Source organism: Danio aesculapii, chromosome 3, assembly GCF_903798145.1.
Source record: "Danio aesculapii chromosome 3, fDanAes4.1, whole genome shotgun sequence".
Classification (NCBI taxonomy): Eukaryota; Metazoa; Chordata; class Actinopteri; order Cypriniformes; family Danionidae; genus Danio; species Danio aesculapii.
In genome coordinates, this window is record NC_079437.1 from 47,157,086 (window position 1) to 47,179,019 (window position 21,934).

The 21,934-nt window shown below is 33.3% G+C and overlaps 1 protein-coding gene across 1 annotated transcript in view; it reads right to left on the minus strand.

The window, feature by feature from the left end:
- LOC130220578 (protein tweety homolog 2-like) overlaps positions 1–21,934 on the minus strand; it is a 56,567-nt gene that overhangs the window by 17,084 nt on the left and 17,549 nt on the right. Inside the window, exon 2 of the mRNA XM_056452810.1 lies at positions 14,616–14,788. Within this exon, the coding sequence (XP_056308785.1) occupies positions 14,616–14,788 (173 nt within the window). The remainder of the gene's footprint in view (positions 1–14,615; positions 14,789–21,934) is intronic.

Here is a 21,934-nt window from a genome sequence, read left to right on the forward strand (position 1 = left end):
TTTTTGTTAGCACCAATGACATCAAATGTGATGATGCATTCAGAGTGTCTATTTGAATTTCAGTCCTTCAGAGGAGGGGATGACCTCACGCCACATTTCCGTTGAGTGGTACAGTTTCCACTGGCAACAGAACCCTTAGTAACACTTTATAATAAGTACACACTATAAATCATCTATTAAGCATTAGCAAATAGTTAATTCACTATCTGTTAAGTATAACCCCACATTAATAGACGTTAGTAAGCAGTTTTTAAATACAGGTACAAATGCTGTATTCTAAAGTGAGGACTATTTATGCTTTGTAAATCTCTTCTAAATGACAATTAAAGGTTTAGTATCAAATGAAAAATTAATGTTTCTTATAATGCAATCTTATATAAAAGATACAATTACTGTAAAGTTTAAACACTGTTGAATAACAGGAGTGTAAAAATACAATTACAAATAAATACAATTAAATAAAATTGGATAAAACAACAACAATATATACATTTAACAATATATTATGATACAACATTTCAAAGTTATTTAGCAAAGTTTAAACTGTACAGCAAATTTATTTTACATAAGATTGCAAAGATTTATTTTTCATTTGATACAGTTTCATTTGAGCATCTTCAAATGAATAGAACTTAATAAAGTTATTTATTTTCTAATTTCCTGTTTAGAATATAACTGAACCTTTAATGGTCATTTACAAAGCATAAACAGTCCTCACTTTAGATTAGGTCACAAAACTGGATGTCTGTAGTTGAGTTAATAAAACATGTATTGATATACATAGTAAGCCTTACTATATGCCTGAATAATAAAATATAATGTAACATATAAATGTTGATTTGAATAGTTTATTAATCATTTTCTAACTCATTCTAAATTATCCTAAATGACCAACTACTCTTAAAGATAAATGATTTGTAAATAATGAAATAATGAATTATAAGTCAATATAAGTCAATATAACAGCATTTGTATGTGTGTTTATAAACTGCTTACTAACGTCTATTAATGTAGCGTTAATGCTTAACAAATAATGAATTAACCATTTGCTAATGCTTAATAAATTATTCATAGTGTGTAGTTATTGTAAAGTGTTAACGAACCATTACTTGGCAGGCATGATGTTTGTTATAAAGTGGCAATCTGCATCATTCTTGATGGAAAAAGAAAACTGTATGGGTCACTCGCATGTTGCAATTTTTGCAAGTTCAAGTTAAATATTTTAAATCTAGACATGTGGCAAGTGCACAGGAATAGAGAGAGAAAGTGGCCCCTCTCCTGTTTTCTACAACTAGATACAACATAAACAACAATAAAGGGCATACAGCAGATCCTGTTCTTGCTTCTTGGTATGTGGCTGCTTGTCACAAGGATGTGACAAGATTGGTTTGAGATCATATATTGCCATTGTATTATTACAGTGTTGTTTTTTCAGTTATATACCCAATGGCTTAGTGATTAGTGTCCAAATACAGTCTGTTATATCATTTTATGTGATCCACAGGAGTATATGATTCAAACCAAATGCAAATTGTAAGTAATCATGCCAGTAGATTACATACAAAGGCGTCACCAGTGTTGGGGTACACGGTAACACACGTTACATAATAATATTAACTTTCCAAACAGTCGGCTCACATGCACTCATGATCATCAAGTCTCTTTTTTCACTGCAGATGAGTCAGTGTACTGGTTTATTTCAAGTCAGAGGGGGTATCCGGTAGATTAGTACAACTCTGCTCCATTTAATGAACTAGTTTGATTGGTTCACTTAGAATATCCTTTTAAATCAAACGATTCATTCGTGAATCACCCGTCATCACTACAGACAGTCAGAAACAGAAACAATGGCAGGACTTACATTTTTGCAATGGATCCTTGATATTTTGAACTCATCAAAGAAAAGAAGATGATTGTTGTTAAAGGTAGATTATGTGTAAGAAAAACTCTTGACAACTGCAAGAAACACGACATCAAAAAAAAAAAAAAAAAAAACTGGATGCAAAGCACTACACCCGCACCTCCAGCTGAACAACAAGTGATTGACATCAGTTCACATTCTCCAGGTAAAACAATTAATTTGAATAAACTAAAAAACTGGTTATTGTATAACGAGAAATTGTTGGGGAGATGCAGCCACCATCTACTGTAGAAGCGACTACATTTTGTAACATAGTAAGATTTTTTTCTCTTTTGGGAAACAATTTACACATTTGTTAAGGCCACGTAAAGCGATTTATTCAATGTATTAAGCTCAAAGATTTATTTTGATTTGGGGATGTTTTTTATTGTCTTACTGTTTGTTTTGTTTAAACATTTTAAAGGTTTAAAATCTGTTTTTGCCTTAATATAAATTATTTCACGTTAGTACTCGTTAGCTTTATTGCAATCTTTTATCTCAATGGGCAGTGAATTTACTTAACTAATAACACAAAATGTACAAAAGAATCTGTATTTTATTAATCTGTATATACAGCATGTATAGCTCTGGGCTCTGAAAGTTATAAAAACTTTTATTTATTACTCAGAAAATAATAAAACACATTACTTTCCATAAAAAGTAACTAAGTAATGCAATTAGTTACTTTTTTGGGAGTAACTTAATATTGTAATGCACTAACTTAAAAAGTAACCTTCCCCATCACTGGTCGTCATGCATGCAAACGGGGTAGCACAAATGATACATCATGCATGAAGCGTTTGTGCCATTATGCAGAATTCACTTAAATTGTGTCCTCTGCACAAATTCAAGATATTTAAACATGAAGCGAAAGGAAGACCATAAGTAAATTAAAGCGAGAGAAGTGGTGCTTTGTGCTTGGTATAAACCCAGCACTATATTAAAAGTCGATTCTGATTTACATCCTGTACCAACTATACTACAGCACCCGTAATATATGTTTGTTTTGAGCCGTGCTGTCACTAGACTGCAGTGTTTCCACATTAGTGCTCAATTAAGCAAGATTTTGTATTTATCTGTCATTCATTGCCAGCTCAAAATTATTTGTTGTTCCATAGTTCCAGTGGTGTAAAGTAACAAATTACAAATACTCAAACTACTGTAATTGAGTTGTTTTTCTCAGAAATGGTAATTTACTATGTAAAAATGTGTACGTTTACTTTGCCTTGAGTACATTTTTACTGCAGTATCGGTACTTTTACTCTACTTCTTTCCTTCAACCTGCAGACACAACTTAATTTTTTTCTTGTCTATGGTGATTAGAAAAATCAGTCCTGTGATTCCGGTTCAATTAACTCGCACATAGAAGGTAAATCGCATCATAATAAACTACCTCAAGACACGGGCTATTTATAATTTCAGAAAACTGTTTGGAAGCATTAAAAGTGTCCAAGAAGATAACCAAAATATTAATCACAAAATGACCCAGAGACTGTTTAGATGCATGTCACTGATGAGAAGATGATGGATGCTTACTATATGATGACCGAAATGGCCTTAAACACCCAGCAGGCACAAGACGTCAACATGACATCAGATTGACGTTGTACCCCAATGTCAACCCAAATATGACGTCTATCAGTTGTTGGATTTTGGTTGCCATACCTGATGAATAAATTTTGGTCACTTTCTAACACAACCTAAAATCAACCAAATATCAAATGATTATTGGACATCAAAATAACTACGTTAGACGCTGGCTAGACATTGAATTTTGGTCCCCTGACATTACAACCTAAATCTAACCTAATATTAATGTCTTATTACATTGTGTGCCTGCTGGACAATAACTAAATGCACTACAAAATGTTACTTTACGCACATCCACAAATTACATGTAAATGCACCAGCTTTTTACAGCGTAGTACTCACTTCTCACTACGCTTAAGTACTTTTAAAATGGCTACTTTTTACTCATACTTTGAGTAATATTTACAACAGATAATTTTACTTTACTTGCACACCATTTTTGGGCAAGTAATAGTACTTTTATTTAAGTATGATTTTTCACTGCATAGTTCTGATTCTTTCAAATGTAACAATGTTCGGAAAAAGGTAATGAGTTGGTGGTAAGTGGATTGGGTGGGGTTGGTTGGATTTATGTTATTTTTTTTTTTTTTTGTACGTTACAGAGCATTACAATCCAAAACACAAGTTTCAAATGGAACAAGGGTGAATAAAAATTGACTCTTTCTTCTTTTTGATAATATTTGTCCAAATTCTGGGTATGTGGTTACAAGATTGAGGCATAAAAGATAACCATGATGTCATTTGTTAACTAAAGAAATAACCCAAGAACAAGAGATATCAGAGGTTGACAGGAAACAGTAGGCTGTGAAAGGTGATATATTAAGTGGAGGAAATGGGAAAACTGAGATGCAACTTGATCCCATCCATAAACCCTTTTCAGACTCTATTTATATTTCATAAGACTTCAGAATACAAAATTAAGGGCCAATTACCACTGACCCTGCTTTTGAGCTTAAAATGGTCCTTAACTTACAGTAGCTGTGTCATGCATGAGACACTGTAGAAGTTGTAAAAAGAGATTATGATGGTTAACCATAACCATCTGACATAATTACCCCAAAAACATGATAAAAGACAAGACAATGGCATTGGATACACAGTGTACTTTTTAAAATTCAGTTACAGTTATTTATGTACAGTCCTTAGTACAAAAAAAGTTTTATGGTTGAATGCTACATTTTGAGAAAGACTGAATTAATAACAATTTAAGGGTCCAGTGAAGTGCTTTGAAATGTGGATTTTTGTTCAATGCGTGATGTAATTTTAATAGAAAAATGAAGACAAATCGGGACAGACTAGCTCCTCCCCTTTGTCTTTACTTGCCAGGGGGAGTGGTTGAGCTCAAGCGCAAAAAATGAAAAGCATATGAAAAGTTCAAAAGACTTGTGAGAAACTAGACAGCATTTGATTGGTCAGAAGAATTGATAAGAAAACTGAAGAATAAGGTGGGATCAAAATAATAAATCCATCCATGCATCCATCCATAAATCTTTATTTGTTTAAGTGGAGGTGACAAACTGTAAGCTTTGGGTGTCTATCATTCATATTCTTTTTAGCTTAGTCCCTTTATTAATCAGTTTACCACAGCGGAATGAACCGCCAACTTATCCAGCACATGTTTTACGCAGCAGATGACCTTCCAGCTGTAACCCATTACTGGGAAACAGATTTGGGTGTTTATATATTATTAATGAAAATTTTGTTCCTGTTCACTGGGAATTTAATAAGTAAAAATTGATTTCTTAGAATTAAATTTTAAGTGAAAAGTTTGACAATTAAAAAAATAGTTTGTATTATGTGGTCTTAAGTGCTGCATACATAAACAACACATCAACAGAAAAACAAAGTAAAGCAAAACCAAAACACAAAAACAAATCCGACAAAAACCAACAAAACAAAAAAAAAAATAATAATAATAAATAAATAAACAAAACAAAAACAAACAAAACCATGCAAAACAAAAATCAAAGTATAACAAAAACAAACAAAACCATGCAAAACAAAAACAAAACCCAAAACAAAGCAAATCAACAAAACCAAAACAAAACACTAAACAAAAAATGAAGCAAAACAACAAAAAAAGCACAATAAAAAATGAAAAACAAAACCATGCAAAACAAATATCAAAGCAAAACAAAGCAAAACAAATCCCTAAACAAAGTAAAACAAAAAAACAAAGCAAAGCAAAAAAAATCAAAACACCCAATTACTTCCAACAGCGTGTACATCTATTTTGTATGGTTGCATATAGACAGGTAAAGGGTTAAGCAGAACTTTATGTTAAGCAGCATCACGCCGCAGCACTTAGCATGACAACAGTCCCCGTGTCTTGACTTAGAATGTTAACTCAATCATGACGACTCAAACTTTCATGACTGTCACAAGTTAAAGCTGTTCCCTCAGATAATTCAATTTAGTGCTTTAAAAAACACTGTTCTCTTTTACTGACATAATGAAAAGCAAACAGTGCTAGCAGCTGTTAACTCTCCAATTCTATGGAGGTCTGAGCCTCTGGAAAGATCAATTCAGAGGTCCTTGAGGGCATGAACCGAGTTTCAGGATATCATTTCAATCATCCTGACTTCCGACTAGAGACATATTCCAATTTCCAGATCCAGATCCTACCGTAAATATGATTAGACCAACCAAATAAATGTATGTGAAGTTTGAGTCACAGTTGTGTTTCTAATATTAAAATATAATAGCTTTTATTTTTGTATTTTCAAATTTACTTTCACAAGAAAGTCAATTTTTATTTAATTTTTTTTTACATTTTACAAATGATTATGTAATTTAAAAAAAAAAAAAAATTTCTTTTTTACATGGGGTACTTCATAGAAAAATAAGACAGGTAGAAACAGGTGGAAGAATTAGAGAAAGAGTTTTTTCAATTCTTTGATGTTCAAAATTTATGAATATAATAATATATTTTAATATATGATTATCAATTTTAATACATTAAATAATATTTATATGAGTATATAATAAATATTATTAAAATATTTACATAATAAAATAAATAATATGTGTATAATAATAATAATAATAAATAATTAATATTATCTCAATTTTATTTATTTACTAAACCTTGGTTGAAAACAACTTTATAAAGCGCTATTAAGTTATAAAGCATTATATATTTTTTACAGTGCGTGAATGCTATATAATGCAATAAAATGTTTTAGAAGAGTAGGAATTGGTTTTTGTGGTGGCACAGTGGCGCAGTGGATAGCGCTGTCGCCTCACAGCAAGAAAGTCACTGGTTCAAGCCCCGGCTGGGTCAGTTGGCATTTCTGTGTGGAGTTTGCATGTTCTACTTGTGTTTGTGTGGGTTTCCTCCGGTTTCCCCCACAGTCCAAAGACATGCACTATAGGTGAATTGGGTAAGCTAAATTGTCTAGTTTATGTGTGTATGTCTTGGTCCTCCAGGTAGGGGGTTGAGTGTTGGGCAAAAGACCCACCTCGTAAAAATTACATGTTACAAAACACCAATATGGTGTAGCTAAATATCAACTTCAATATAAATGGCCCTGGGAGTGAGAAAGTAAGTAATGTATTGTTTTTTTTTTTCTTTACTTAAATGTTTTAGTTCAGCTTACTTGATCATTTTAAGGCAATCTGTTTCCTAATATTTTCCTTGTAATGTGAACACTAATAAGAAGTCATCATAATTAATTATTTTGAGTCAACGGTACTGATGTTTACTTTATTAAGAAGGTGTAAATACAAACTGTTTAAAGTTATGCTCACTTAAAATTAATACACTACTTAGAAACTTTAAGGCAATCGGTTTCCTCAATTTTTTCTAAGTAAGGTCAATTTAGTACATTTTACAGTGTGCAGACTCAAAATTTGCATACAAAACAAATAAATTTAACTTTTTTAATTTTTATAGTGTTTTTAATATTTCTTTAAATATTTGTAATTTCTTTTCCTAATGTCAGGTGGTCTAATAAATTTAAGCACTGAGTTTATAATTTTGTAAAATAATAACTTTATTACCTTTTTCTAAAATAAATAAATAAATAAATAAAATAAAATAAAAAAGACAAAACACAAAACAAGATGAAACACAACAAGGCAAAACACAAGACATGACAAAACACAAGACAAGATGAAAACAATATACAAAAAAAAAAAAAAAAAACTAGACCAAAACAAAAATAAAATGAAACAAATATGAAACAAAAAAAAGAAACAAAACAAAACAAAAAACATGAGAAGTGTTGTCATGTCTGATAACAACAGACTAGACATGAATCTTGAGACAAGTGTGGGAACGTAAGCTTGCAATAAATTCACACAACATATCCGGCTCAGAGAGAGCAGAGGTGGAGGAGGATTAATTTTCACCAAATTAGAATCGAGTTTCTGTCTTATTTCCGGACAATCTGAGCTGAAAGCAGCGGTTCATGATCTGATTTGCATCGTCGTTTTTAAAGATCAAGGAACCGCATGTAAGGTCACAGAATATCTGGCTTAAAAACTAAAAATATCTCTTCCTTTGTAGCTCACATCTAACCCATGAACCTGTCACATAACAAATCCAATCCAAACACACCATTATTCCGGAGAAATCCCACTGATTTCCTGCATCAAATGTCACAAGTTAAAGATATCTCATTGCATCCCTAAATGTCCTATTAACCTTTTGGTACTCTTGTGCGACTCTTATGTGATTTTTTTCCCTCTATACTGTAAAAAGTGATTTTTTGTAAGTTAATTAAAGTGAGCAAACCAAATGCCTTGAAAGTAACAGGTTGACTTTGCTTAAAAATAAAGTAAATTAAACACATAACTTGAAACTTAAGTTGAAAATCCATTTAAATTATGTACATTCTACAATCCCAAATCAGAAAAAGTTGGGACAGTATGGAAAACGCAAATAAAAAAAGAAAGTAGCGATTTCCAAATTTACTTTCACTTGTATTTCATTGCAGACATTATAAACCAAATGTTTCATGTTTTGTCAGGTCAACTTCATTTCCTTTGTAAATATAGCATACATGGTGCGGTGTTGGGGCGCAGTATGTAATGCTGTCACCTCACAGCAAGAAGGTCGCTGGTTCGAGCCTCAGCTGGGTCATTTGGCATTTCTGTGTGCAGTTTGCATGTTCTCCCTGTGTTCACGTGGGTTTCCTCCAGGTACAAGTCCAAAGATATGTGCTGTAGGTGAATTGGGTAAGCTAACTTGTCCGTAGTGTGCATGTTTGTGAATGGAAGTGTATGGGTGTTTCCCAGTGATGGGTTGCAGCTGGAAGGGCATCCGCTGTGTAAAACATATGCTGGATAAGTTGGCGGTTCATTCCACTGTGGCAACCCAGATTAATAAGGGAACTAAGCCAAAAATAAAATGAATGAATGTAACATACATTCTTTCCTGTATTTCAGACCTGCAACACATTTCAAAAAATGTCATTTGTACAAAAGCCACATCCAAGAAAGGTCTATTTCTTTGGGAGCAAAGATGGGCAGAAGATCACCAGTTTGCCAACAAAACATGAGGAAATTATTTAAAAACATGTACCTCAAAAAAAGATAGGAAGATATTTGGATATTTCACCTTTAACAGTGCATAACCTTATTGAAAGATGCAAGGAATCTGGAGGAATTTAAGTGTGTAAGGACAAGGGGGCAAGCCTAAGCTGAACAACTGTGATCTTCAATCCCTCAGGCAGCACTGCATCAAGAATTGTCATTCATCTATAGTGATATCACCACATTGGCTCAGGACTACTTAGACAAACCTTTGTCAAGTACCACAATATGTAGTTAAAGCAACAAATGCCAGTTAAAACTGTACTGTGCCAAATGGAAGCACTATGTTAAGTGTCCAGAAGTGTCGTCAACTTTTCTGGGCTCAGAAGCATCTAGAATGGACCATCGCACAGTGGAAACATGCACAGTGGTCAGATGAATTAGTATTTCAGGTTTTTTTTGGGGGGGGGGGAACAGACCCTGTGTGCTCCAGACCAAAGAAGAAAAGGATATTCCAGACTGTTACCAGCACCAAGACCAAAAGCCAGGGTCTGGAGGTTTTGTCAGTGCCCTTGGCTAAGGTAACTTGGACTTCTATGATGGCACCATTAATGCTGAAATGTACATAGAGATTTTCGAGCACAATTTGTTGCCTTCTTTTCCAAGGACAGGCACATTTCAACAAGACAACGCAAAACCACATTGCTGCACACATTACAAAGTCCTGGCTGTGGAGGATGAAGATACAGGTACTTGACTGGCTACCTGCAGTCCCGACCTGTCTCCAATAGAGAATACGTGGCACATTTTGAAGTGTTTTATTTGCATTTTCTATACTGTCCCAAATTTTCTGAATTTAAATAGTCAACAAAATTGCGTTTTACAGTGTAGGGTTGTGGAATATGACAATAAATATAATTTTGACAAAATAAAAGCTTATCATTTCATATTTATACCATAGTGTCATTGTACCAAACAAAATATACATTGATTATGGCAATATTTCATTCATCATTTTCAACCAATCTGGATGCAGGCAGAAATATGATTAACAGCATGGTGGAAAAAGTTTCAAGCTTGAAAGTACAAGGTTTTTGCATTTTATTGATCAATGTTTTAGGTTGGGAGTGCAATGATTATTTTAAAAAAGTGTTTTATATTACACTAATATCTATTTTATATTTCTATATTCATAAGCAAACACAAACATTTACCCAGATGAGCTGTGACGTCACTCTCCACACCATTTCCTCTAAATCGCGCCAAACTGGTGTCATTAGTTTGTGCCCGATTTGTGCTGGTTTATGCCATTAAAATAAACACTGTATCTATTTTTGTTGTTTAGATATAATTAAAATATTTCAGAAGCCATGTTGTCACTCTTCACCCCAGGTTGTTTAAATCACACCAAACTGGTGTCATTCGTTTGTGCCCAATTTGTGCTGGCTTGTGCCGTTAAAATAAACACTGTCTATATTTTTATTGTTTAGATATTGCCTTATCAAACTATTTCGGGAGCCTTGACGTCACTCTCCACCCCAGGTTGTATAAATGGCACAAAACTGTTGTCATTCGTTTGTGCTTGATTTGTGCAGTTAAAATAAACACTATCTGTTTTTTTTTATTTTAGATATTGCCAAATCAAAACACTTCAGGAGCCGCGACGTCACTCTGCGCCCTTAGTTCCTCTAAATCGCACAAAACTGGTGTCATTCGTTTGTGCTGGATTTGTGCTGGTTTTTGCCATTAAAATAAACACTTTATCTATGTTTATGGTTTAGATATTGCCTAATAAAACACTTCGGGAGCCGCAACGTCACTCTGCGCCCAATTATTTCCTCTAAATAGCACAAAACAGGTGTCATATTCGTTTGTGCTGCTTTGTGCCATTAAATAAACACTTTATCTGTTTTAAGTTTAGATATTGCCTAATAAAAGCACTTCGGGAGCCGCAACGTCACTCTGCACCCTTGTTTCCTCTAAATTACTCAAAACTGGTGTCATTCGTTTGTGCTGGTTTCTGCCGTTAAATAAACACTATGGGCCCTATCATACCCTCGGCGCAAGGCGCGACGCAATTGTTGTTTGCTAGTTTCAGCTTGGCGCAAGAGACATTTTGACGTTTTGCGCCACGCTGTTTAAATAGCAAATGCATTTGCGCTCATATGTGCTTTCCTCTAAAAAAGTAGGCGTGTTGAGGGGCATTGATGGCGCGTTGCTATTTTGAGAAACTTTAATAGACTGTTTTATAGACCAGAACAAAGCTGGTCTATTCTCCAGCGCAGAGCGCGTTAGTTATGCGCCTCGCTTACACATTACTTAATACAAACAAGATGTACAGCAATACGCAAATATCTTTACATATGAAAAAAAAATTATATTAAGGATATATATATATAGGATATAAATATAAAGGATTAAAATATTACAAAACATATTTTCTAGCCTACATAAATATCAAAACCATACTTTCATGCCTTCTTTATCTCGGGGGGCTTTTTCAGTTTATTCATAACAATTTGCTTTTGTATAATGTTATTATTATTAGCAGTATTATTTATTATATGCATATTTATATTTGTTTTATTAAAAACAAGCTTAGATTTGCCCATCTGTCCAGCCTGATCTCACGAGAAAACATAAGTATTTTAAGTTTTGACAGTTTAGTGGCTAATTCGTAGGAATTCGTACGTTCAGTCGTACGAAATTGTACGATTTTGAAAAGGAGGCGTGGCACCTAACCCCACCCCTAAACCCAACCGTCATTGGCGGATGAGCAAATCGTACTAAATTGTACGAATTAGATCGTACGAATTCATACGAATTAGCCACTAAATCAAAAAGTTACGAATTGCCGTGAGATTGTGTTGCATCTGTCAGGTCTTAGACCATATGGGGCACAGCATGTGAATTAGGATATAACTCAGTTTTTTTTAACACACTTCGTTACTATTGTTCATTTTATTCATTTGCTGGAAATTGGAATTGAATTTAGAAATAGTTTTGAAACAAATATTTGCGCTTAACAAACTAAATTATTTATAGGCTAATGGATGTCTGTGCATACAAGAAGTTTCCCTATCCACGAGAGTGAAAGTGAAAGTAAACACAGAGGAGGCTCATCTCTCATTCTCGCGCTGTAGATGCTCTATTTAACTGTTTTCTCCACACTTACAAAGTCCGTCATGTAAATAACAAATGCGCTATGGCGCGACGCAACTGGCTCTCAAAGGTAATGGGAGATGAGACTCTGATTGGTTTATTCTCAAAACACACCTATAACTCATTAAGAAAATAAGCTCAACCCTTTTAGACCATGCGCCACGACGCAAAGCGGATCTTTCCATCCTTATATTAGCAAAAGTGGATTCTGACACGCCCTTAATGCGTTTGCGCCCTGCGCTTTGCACTTTGCGCATGGATCGTCAAAAGAGAGCCCTAAATTATTAAAATGAGTCATTGTCTTCATTAGTTTCAAAAGCACAGACTTCTTTACATTTTAAAACGGCATCTTTGTATATCTTTTTTGTATATCTTTTAGATACTGTTGTCCTGAATAAAAAAAAAAAAAAAACTAATAAAAAAAGTTTTACATATACCGTAGGAATGGTATAACATAAAATTTTGGTGGTTTTAAAACCTTAACTTTTCCAGACCACGGTATAGTTTTAAAACAGTTTTCATCCCAAGCCTTTCCACGTTATATTCCATATTTAACAACAATGTGAACTTTTATAAAGATATGTTTGGACATTAACTTTTGATTGCATAATGGAAAGACGATAGTGCGAAATGAGATGATAGACAGGTTACATAACTAAGCAACATAACGGTCCATTAATGAGCAAGTACCCACCAAGCAATTGTATGTTTAATAGAGGACTAAACACAGACAGCTTGGCTAAAACAAGGCTAAATTTGGCCTGTCAAACATACATCTAATAGCAGGCCAAAACAAGATTAGTCATGAAATACAAAGACTAGACAGACTTTACTTGTGTAGTCCTCCATTTCTGTGTATTTCTGTGTTTGGCCAGCTGAGTCTGGTTTCTCTCAAGGTTTTTTACTTCACTTTCGCCAATTAGTGAAGCCTTTTTTTTACCTCTCCGCTGTCGCCACTGGCTTGCATGGTTCGGGATCTGTAGAGCTGCGCATCGTTGGATTTGCTCTTCAGTATTTGGACTCTCAGTAGTGATTATTAAACCACACTGAACTGAGCTAAACTGAACTGAACTTAAACACTAAAAACTGAACTACACTGTTCCAATTTACTATGACCTTTTATGTGAAGCTGCTTTGACACAATCTACATTGTAAAAGCGCTATACAAATAAAGGTGAATTGAATTGAATATTTGCTATTTTGGTCTATTCATAGACATCTATTAGATTTTCACTGACAGCCTAAATTTAGACTTGCTTAGTCAAGCTGTCTACGTCTATAAGACATCTATTAGACTTTTTTTAAACACAGAAAAAAAAGTTTGCTGGGTAGTTTAGTTTATTTGTTTACTGGAGCAATACAAATTGATAAATATTACTGTGAAATGTTCCAAGAATGGCAACCTGACAAAAGTCTTGTTGCCCATCAATGTTTTAGGAACAACAAATAATTGACTTCTAGTTGATCATTTGGCATCAGGAGTGGCTTATATAAAAGGCAAAGACCTCTAGATTACGCTTATTTTACCCAAATAAAATTTGATCATGCCTTGATTTTTAATTATATAATTAGGACAGTAAGGTCTGACTTTGCTTATACAAAAGTCATGTCACTTAACAGAAATAATGTACAGTATAGAATATAAAATCATGGTGCAGTGGTAAAAGAATTAACATTGTGTATGATTTTCATGAGCTTAGACAACTGCATTCATACATGTCTGCAATGACTCAAATAACTTATTAATAAAGTCATGATAAATCAGGCTGTTGATGGTGCCATCCACTCTGAAGATATTGTTCATCCCTAAATATAATACTTACTAATGATGAGACATTATTAAAGTGTAAAGTTTTACCTATTGTACTTTATTTCATTTATTATTTTTTGCCATTCAATTTGGTTGAAGCATTTGTTTACTCTGAATATTTATCTAAAATAACGTAATGCACAAAATATTTATAGTTATTATACCTAAAGTTAAAGTAACCCTTTTTGTAGTTTAGGTCAATATTGTGGTAATATCGTATGCTGAGGCTAAGATAAAGAGATAAAGGGAATGTATGTCCAAAAGGCTGGCGTTCTGTTAGACACTTAAAAGTATGTAATTTTTCTTCACAAAAAGCATAGTGCATAGTTTTAGAACATCATACAAGTTGGTGAATTGGGACGTAGCATTTTTAAATAAAAACAACTCGATGATAAAACATTTTTTAAATAAATGAGCATTACACCTAATGTTGCATGTCCTAATAACGCGCAACGTGGCACCGCGGCAAGCAATAAAAGGTGTTTGTTTCATATTAAAATGAGTTTTTGTATGAAAAAACAGCAGCTACATTCAAAATGTTTAAAACAGCTTCTAGCATCTTGTTAGGACACAGTGTTACACTAAACATAGCCCTGACCTATAAATAAAACCATCCCCTCTGTAAAGTGTGAACAAACATCCTGTTAGGTGTAAAACAAAGCAAAAAGTGCTTACCATATGACCAGACCAGTGATCACAGCTGCCCATGTGACGCAGCAGGTGTCAGGTCTCTTGACTTCCTCATCCTCTTCCCTTCGACAGCAGCACAGGCAGGTCAGATAAACAGACAGAAGCAGGAGACACAAACCCAGAGCCACCGCAGAAACACAGGCCAGGAAGACCAGAGACTGCAGATCAGCAAAAATAAATAAATAAATAGATACAATTACTGACTCATTCGCCATCTCCAGTCAAGATGCAGTGCAAGGAACAGACTCGAAATAGCATTTTAAGTAGGATTACTTCACCCAAAAAAAAATATTAGGTTATTAATTACTTTTTAATTCATCCCTGAGACCTCTGCTCATCTAAAGAATACAAATTACAATTTTGTTTTGGTGAAGTGTGAGAATTTCATCTTTCTTCATTGACAACAAGGTTCCCGGCCCATTCAAAATCCATAAAAATACCTAAAAACAGTCCGTTTGTCCAAAACATTTTTTTTTCCCCTCAGTGTCAGTATATTGCACATGTTCACAACCACTGTGCCATGGGCTCTACAAAATATTGTGAATAATTATTTGTTATATAATCTTTTATAATGGTTTCAAGACTCTTCAAATTGCATTTGCAATGGTGTTCATAAGAGCGGCAAATTCTTGGAGAATTAATGTTGTTTTTATTTATTTAATTTTTATGCTAAAGTTTAGCTTAATTGTTAAAACATGAACATTTTCACAGGTTAATGTGGCCTACTACATGCTGAAATACTCACTGAAAATGATGTGATAATTGATTAGTTAATGTCTAATGCTGTAAAATAAAATATTGTAGTTGTAATCTGATAACAATCTTAATTGTTTTATTAAAGGCAGTGGATAACTAACGTGATTCAATTGTATTTTTTATTTAATATTAACAAATTAGCTGTAATTAATCTGTCTTTTTCTCACTGTTGAATTTAATACAACTAGGGATGCACTGATATTGAATTTTTGATCAATACCAATAACCAATATCTATTTAGATTTGGAGGGCGATATATTAGCTGATAAATATGTATTTTTTTTTCACATCAATCTGCATGATTGCATAAACAAACAAAAGTAAAACCTGAACACAAAGTGAACTAATTTTACTTTAAAAATAAATAAATAAAACTGATCTCTAAACTTTAATCTACTATTTTTTCTATGGCCAACTTACTTTTATATAAAAAAAAATCTACTGCCTGACTGAAAAAATAACCAAAATCAAAATACTAGTAAAATCATTAAAAAAAGTGTCAGGTAGCAAGCCATATGAAGTAGTTCAACCAGTGGAAAAAATACATAATTTATAGATATTTTATATTTTATAATTTATAGATATATTTTACATAATTTAAAGATATTGGCCTAATTTTGTTATCGAACCGATAACCATAAAATTAAAAATAGCATTACGCAGCTGACATTAACATGGCCACTGAAATATTGTTCATCACTAAATATAACATTTACTAATAATAAGACCTTATTAAAGTATATAGTGTTACCTATTGTACTTCTTTTTTGTCTATTTATCTACACTAAAATATTACACAATGCATTTTTAGTTATTATATCTGTTAAAGTAACCATTTTGTGCAGTTTAGGTCAATATTGTGATAATACCTTATACTGTGATAAAAGCTTTAGCAATTAATTGCAACAAGAAAATATTATACAGTAATACAGTAAGCCTAACTGATGTATATACCAGAACCCAGCGTGTGACCTTCTATGTTTGAGATAATTTTTTTTTTTTTCTGGACTTTGAATGAGTTGATTACCTTGTTCTCTCTGGAGGATGAGATCTCAGATTTCATATAAAATATAAAAAATTTTGTTCTGGACATGAAAAAAGTCTCAGGGGATTGGGACTACATGAGGGTGAGTAATTAATCATATAATTTTCATTCTGGGTGAACACACCCTTTAATCAAGTTACTTTTATATTTTCCAGTTCAAGAAACTTGCATTATTTCAAAAGTGTGTAGTGTTTCTTTACAAAGTGACATCAAACACTTCTGTGGTATGAATAATACAGCATTTTTAGTCATTTGCATATCTGTGTAACACTAGTGGGTGTGCGTATGGCTACAGTTCCATAACACTACGTTCAATCTTTTCAGTTATTCCAAAGCAGTTAAAAACATCTAAAATAAAACTGGATAGATAAAAAAACAGGATATTGAAGAAACTAAACATAAGTTTTAAACAAAGGAACTGTTTGAGGACAAAAAAAACTCTGACATATGTCTGAAACACAACATTGGAACAATGTTTTGGTAACTAGAGATGTAACAATACAGATTGCTCATGGTTCGATAACCATAGTAAGTAGAGTATTTGACTCAATGGTTCATTCAATGATCCATTGAATTACGAGAAAGAAATGCACACTCAGTTGGCATTTATATATATATATATATATATATATATATATATATATATATATATATATATATATATATATATATATATATATATATATATATATATATATATATATACATATATATATATATATATATATATACATACTATCTATCTATTTATCTATCTATCTATCTGGCTCTCAAATCTGATTGGCTGATAGCCGTGTGTTATTCTGCAATAACAGCACTTGTACAGCCTTCTTACCCTTGTGTGTTACTCCGCCTACATAAAGTGACAGCAGATCTATAAACTTACTTCAATATTGCAGCTATTGGACAACATAATGTACTTTTTAGGCTGTAGTTGTTTAGATTGCAACTTTGCCGTTTATTTATAAGGATAGTGCCTTTTTAAAATAATTATAATTTTGGAGATTCCGAGCATCAACAGACATCAGCCTGTCTTTGAGCAGAACAAAGGCGGTTGACGTTCCGCCACAAGACGGTGACAAAGGCCTCATAGTAAGTCCTTAGGGAACAAAACAGCTGATCAAATCATTATAAATCAGGTAAGTGGCATTCTAAGTCGAGTTCTCTCTTTTGTATGTTGTCATGCTGTATTTAGTAATCTGCTAGTGTTTGCTTTGCTTAGGCTTTATCGGGGTTAAATATAGTGATCTCCCGATTGCAACAGAGAAATACAGGGAAATCTCTGTATCCCTAAATGATGGCTTTTCATGCTGTTCAGCCTTATTACCTTAAATTGTGAGCAAAATATGCTGTTTTGTCATGACTTTAGATATTATACTAGAGAGTCATTAAAATACTAGCTTTAAAGTGACATTGAATTATAGCAAAGTTTTCTGCAGATGTGAACAAATGGCGGAGGAAACCAGTTTTTTGTACAGGATTTTTGACACTCTCTGTGTTTGATTGACTTTTTTATATACACGATTATGCCATCGAACTGTTGTATAAATGCAATATCACACTAGTAGCAGTGCGATATGGCTGTATATCGTCACTGCTGGCATACTAGGGCACTCAGTCTATGGCCCCAAGCCAAAGCATGCCTCCCAGTAGTGACGATATACAGCTATATCGCAATGCTCACACATACAGTGTTCAGCCTAAATTAGTACTTTTGTCCACTTCTCTGTGAATATAGACACTATATTTTGGTGCATTTAAATAAAACAGATTTACAAATTTATATTTATTAAATTAATAATTTACTCACCAAACAACTTTAGATATAGAAAGATCATACATTTAAAAAAAGGGTCCCACTTTATATTAAGTGTCCCTAACTACTATGTACTTGCGGCTGGGTCAGTTGGCATTTCTGTGTGGAGTTTGCATGTTCCTCCAGGTGCTCTAGTTTCTCCCACAGCCCAAAGACATGTGGTATAGGTAAACTGAATAGGCTAAATTAGCCGTAGTGCATGTGTGCTAATGCAAGAGTGTATGGGTGTTTCAAAGGGATTGGTTGCAGCTGGAAGGGCATCCACTGCATAAAAATAAATGCTGGATAAGTTGGCGGTTCATTCTGCTGTGGCAACCCCTGATTAAAAAGGGACAAAGCCAAAAAATAAAAATAAAAATGAATAAATGAATGTAGAAAATATTAATTTAAAAGATAGATTTGTGAGAGGTGTATTCATATATGCTGAGCACTTTATTTATACATGGGTTTTGTTAATATTTATAAAATATTAAGAAAAAAAAATTGTGTATATTTATGAACCATGATATAGTTCAACAAACAGTACGTCAATACTGAATTACATTTTAAACAGCATTGTCACACGACAACACTTTTTATTCAGTGTATTAGAAGAATAATTGAGCAAAATTAATGTCTACATTAATAAAATGAGTGTTTTATTTTAATACAGACAATATGGTTAAAGTTAAGGATAGAGTAAATATGCAAAAATTTATTTATATTAAAATTTTCATAAATTAAAGTTAATGTCAGAATTAGTAGCCCCCCTTTGATTTTTTCTTTCTTTTTTTAAATATTTCCCAAATTATGTTTAACGGAGCAAGGAAATTTCCACAGTATGTCTGATAATATTTTTTCTTCTGAAGAAAGTTTTATTTGTTTTATTTCGGCTAGAATAAATTTTTTTGTAGTTTGTAATTTTTAAATAAAAAAAATGATTTGCCCCTTTAAGCTATATATATTTTTTCAATAGTCTACAGAACAAACCATTGTTATACAATCACTTGCCTAGTTACCTTAACCTGCCTAGTTAAGCCTTTAAATGTCACTTGAACCTGAATATAGTGTCTTGAAAATATCTAGTAAAATATAATTTACTGTCATCACGGCAAAGATAAAATAATAATTATTAGTTAGAAACTAGTTATTAAAACTATTATGTTTAGAAATGTGTTGAAAAAAATCTCTCTATTAAACAGAAATTGGGGGGGGGGGATAAACATGGGGGGGGGTTATAATTCAGGAAGGCTTATAATTATGACTTTAACTGTATAGGTAAAACTAAATAGAAACTAGAAAATGTAATCACTGGTGTTAGAATCAGTCAAAACAGAATACATAAGTGATAGATTTGATGAAAAAAGGCTTAATCAAAACTATGAAACCGAGTAATAACCCTTGAGGAACTATACTTAATAAAGAATTTGTATTTTTCCAGAACAGTTTATATGCACAAAATTGAAAAGCAGAGGTATGCGCATCTCTGAGAGACCTAGTGTGTTGATGTTTTGAACAGATCGTGGAAGCTGTGGGTAGACAAACCATAAAAATGGTAGTTATGAGGGCGAGTTTGGGCCCCTATGCGCATCGCCATGGCAACTCACATGGGCTGAACATCATGTGATGAAAGTAAAGCACGAAAGCTCTTGAGTCTTGTGATCCAGGGCTACCAAAGGACAGCTTGATATAAACATATTAGATGTATTATTAGGTTAAGAAAACGCTATAAAAGAAGGCAAAGATGAATGGCAGTACATGCTTTCAAACTTCAAATTCAAATCAAGGGCCAAAAGTGGTTACACCAGAGTGAGCAAAAAAAAAAAAAAAAAAAAAAAAGGTCACATTAGACAATCATTACATGCTCTTGGGAAATTCTGGGCAAAGTTGCTATAATCACTGAATAGTGGTGTGTAATTATTTTTAACACTTAAACTGGTAGTCAAAACACCAAACCCTTGAGTTTTTCTTACAAGTGTAAAATCAGAATGGCTCTGTTATAATAATGAAATGCTGCAAATCGTTTCTACAACTTTAATAGATCCCTAAAGGTAGGATTCATTATTGAAACTCATATTTCGTTCAGGAATTCCAATTATATTTTTATGCCAAAGTAGCAATGAAAAAGGTGAGCCATTTAAACTAACAAACATCCAATTATTGCAAATTACTGCCTATGAATCTTCCTTCAAATTACATAAATCATTTGAGCCAGGACCGCAGAATGACGATAAACTTTAATTGATAGTTCAGCATATGGCTCAAAGAGGAGACATCTCATTTTCAAAATGAGGTTATGTAAAACATATCGAGCACAAGCAAAACGTCTATACAATTTAAGGTTTCAAATGGAATTTCTGGAAAATCTAAGATGATAGAATGTTTGTGCCATGATTATATGTGTGCCGATTAATATAATTCCAAACAGAGCCAGAGCATGTGGAACATGTACTTCAGAATATGTGGCTTTATTGCTTTGTTTCAAAATGAATAATTTGTACTAAATGAATTATTTGAGATGTTGATTTAATCTATTGACACATTAAAATAGGCACTTGTCATCAGCTTACGGTGGTTTTAGCATCACATTTACTAATCCACAAAATAACTATATAAACCAGCCAAGAAAGTAAAATTGACCAAATAATCAGAGAGAGATTTTATTGTCATGTCAGAGATGTAATTATTATTTTATTTGATATAGAGTATTACAGTTTTTATAATACATATGTTTACAACAATAAAAAAACATCAACTGCAAAAAATAATACATAAACAAGATAAAAACCTATTTTTATTTTTATTTAAGGATTTACATTAATAATAACAAAAATTAAACAGATCACATTTAAAAGTAATGGCTTTAAAAATTATCCAGATTAAAAAAAAAAAATAAAATTAATAGATTTAAAAATGCAGAAATAAAAATGCTAAAGGATGTGTTTAAAATAGTGCTGGCAGTGGCGGTTCTAGACAAGAGTGACTGGGGGGCCGGGCAGGTACCACTTGTACTTTTAGGGGTCACACTTTAACATACATCACTAACTAGGTAAACAATTATTCAAAGTAAATTTTTACATGCATCACTCTGCAGTCTTCAGAAATAAGATCATGTTTCCAAAGTGATCCTGAAGAAACCAAAAAGATTTTCACAGTATCAAATCAAATCAAATCACTTTTATTGTCACATCATCAGCAGCTCGTGTGCTATGATGAGTGAAAAGCTTAGGTGCTGGCTCCAGACAGTGCAAAATACAGATAGTCCAAAATACTACAACATACAACAACATACTCAAAACAGGACAACGTAAAATTGGCAGTGTTGACAGCGATATGTACAATGAATAGGTGTACACATAGTTGTAGGCAGTATTGTTTAAAGTATGAATTGGTTAAAGTGCAGTGCATGCTACATATTGGTGTGCAGTGAGGGGTGTGAAAGAGTTTGTGTGGGGTGTGTTAAGAGTTCATCAGACTAATAGTCTGAGGGGAGAAACTTTCCTTCAGTCGGCTGGTGCGTGACCGGATGCTGCAGAACCGTCTGCCTGAGGGTAGCAAAGAGAAAAGTCTATGGCTTGGGTGGCTGGAGTCATTGATCATTCTCTTGGCTTTCTTCATGCACCGCCTGGTGTAGATGTCCTGGAGGGAGGGAAGCTCACCTCCTACTACGCGGCCAGCAGTTCGCACAATCCTATGCAGGCCTTTGCG